Source organism: Myotis davidii, unplaced genomic scaffold (assembly GCF_000327345.1).
Source record: "Myotis davidii unplaced genomic scaffold, ASM32734v1 scaffold107, whole genome shotgun sequence".
In the NCBI taxonomy this organism is placed as follows: Eukaryota; Metazoa; Chordata; class Mammalia; order Chiroptera; family Vespertilionidae; genus Myotis; species Myotis davidii.
The window spans coordinates 6,786,219-6,788,112 of NW_006383012.1; the positions used below are offsets into that span (position 1 = coordinate 6,786,219).

The 1,894-nt window shown below is 52.3% G+C and overlaps 1 protein-coding gene across 1 annotated transcript in view; it reads left to right on the forward strand.

Moving 5' to 3' along the window:
• The window catches only part of LOC102753295 (pancreatic lipase-related protein 2), a gene marked incomplete at its 3' end in the record, with an annotated part of 2,711 nt that extends 1,325 nt beyond the window's left edge, over window positions 1-1,386 (forward strand). The window contains exons 2-3 of the mRNA XM_006778757.1: window positions 435-569; window positions 1,275-1,386. Of these exons, the coding sequence (XP_006778820.1) occupies window positions 435-569; window positions 1,275-1,386 (247 nt within the window). The remainder of the gene's footprint in view (window positions 1-434; window positions 570-1,274) is intronic.
• Between the last annotated feature and the right edge of the window lie 508 nt (window positions 1,387-1,894).

Below are 1,894 nucleotides of genomic sequence, written 5' to 3' on the forward strand. Positions count from 1 at the left end.
TTTAGCATTTGCAGGTCATATGGTTTCCACTCAACCCTGTTGTTGCTCCAAAGCAGAGGGAGAGAATATGTAAACAAAGGGGGGTGGCTGTTCCCAATAAAACTTGATTTATATGAGCAGGTGGATCTGGCCCTCCCATAACAGTTGGCTAAGCCCTGATGTAGTAAGCGATCCTTTTTCTGCCTGGCTGTGTCAATAACCATCTGGGAGACCTTCAGTCAGTCACTTACTCCATTCCAGGCCTCACTGTTCACATCTGTTAAGTGGGGATCAGGTACCGGTTCCTGGTGAAGTGGTGAGGATTAGGACAAGTGGGAGGAATATGAAAACTCTGACACAAATGAGATGCTTGGTGGCTGTGAATTCCTGTCTGTGGAGTGTGGGGCCTGTGCCTGTTAATACATTGGATTCTCCCTCTTGTTTTTTCTCCCCAGAAAATGTTTAAGGTGGAGAAGGTGAACTGCATCTGCGTGGACTGGAAGCGTGGGGCCAGGACAGAGTACAACCAAGCCGTCCACAACATTCGAGTCGTGGGAGCCGAGACAGCGTTCTTAATACAAGGGTTGTCGGTAAATCCTCCTGAGCCCCATCCTGTGGGGAGGCGCCCGAGGGGGCAGGCAGACCCCGTGCACCCAGAGGCCGCCTGGGGACTGGTGCACAGGGGCTGGGCCTGGAAGCCTGGACACACAGAGGGGCGTTTCCTAAAATGAAACTGCAGCCTTCCCCTCCTGGAGTGTCCTGAAGATCCCTAGTGGCGTCTGGGGCAAAGGAACCACTTTGGGCCTCGGTTTCCCCTTTTGAAATAAGCCATCAACTGAGGCTGTTCTGGGAATTGTCAGCCCAGAAGATGGGTCTTCTTTCTCAGAAAGGGGAAACCCCTTACCGCCTTCTGGAAGGTCTATTCCCGAGCACCCAGAGCTGGGCCCGCTACCCAGGCTCTGCAGGCAGGCCCAGGCCCAGCGGGAGGGGAGGGAGGCCGCTGTGGGTGTGGATGGAGCAGGCAGCGCCTGGCCAGGCTCCCCAGGTCGCCTGTAGTGGACACAGAGGCCGCTGGTCAGCACTGTTGCAGCCCCTTCTTCCCTCCTCCCTTCTGCCGCCCCAGCCTGCACACTGGGACTGGGGTCTCTGGAGACTGCGCTGGCCCAGGGTCGGGTCATGCTGGCCTAGGAGGTCCAGGAGCCAGGTCATTGCTCCTGAGACCTGTCCCCATCCCCTTCCACAAGCCAGGACGTCTCCATCGGGCCTGGAGGCCCTGACACTCCATTCTTCCACAGACCAAGATGGGCTACAGTTTGGAGAACGTGCACCTCATTGGCCACAGCCTGGGCGCGCATGCAGCTGGCGAGGCGGGCAGGAGGCTGGGGGGCTCTGTGGGCAGGATCACAGGTAAGGGGTGGAGGTCTGAAGTGACGGGTAGGCTTGTAGGGTGATGGAAGTCCAGACACAGGCACTTCTCATGGCCAAGGGCTTCCCCACTGGTCCACCAGCTGTACGGATTTTAGGTGCTGCCAGACTTAGATTTAAAAAATAATTGTCCATATATTTTCATGTGAATTACAAAAAATATAGGATTGTAACTAAAAACACATTTATTAAAAAAGAAAAATGTAACTAGCACATTCAACTCATGACTTCAGGATTATTATTGCTAGAGTACGGCAGACTTTTGAAGATTGAAATGGTTTTTAATACGAATTCATCAGTTGCACAAATATTAATTGTCAGCTACAGGCAGAAAATGAAGGTAACTGACACCTGTCACAGGAAGTACACAAAAGATCAGTGGTTCTCAACCTTCTGGCCCTTTAAATACAGTTCCTCATGTTGTGACCCAACCATAAAATTATTTTCGTTGCTACTTCATAACTGTAATGCTGCTACTGTTATGAATCGT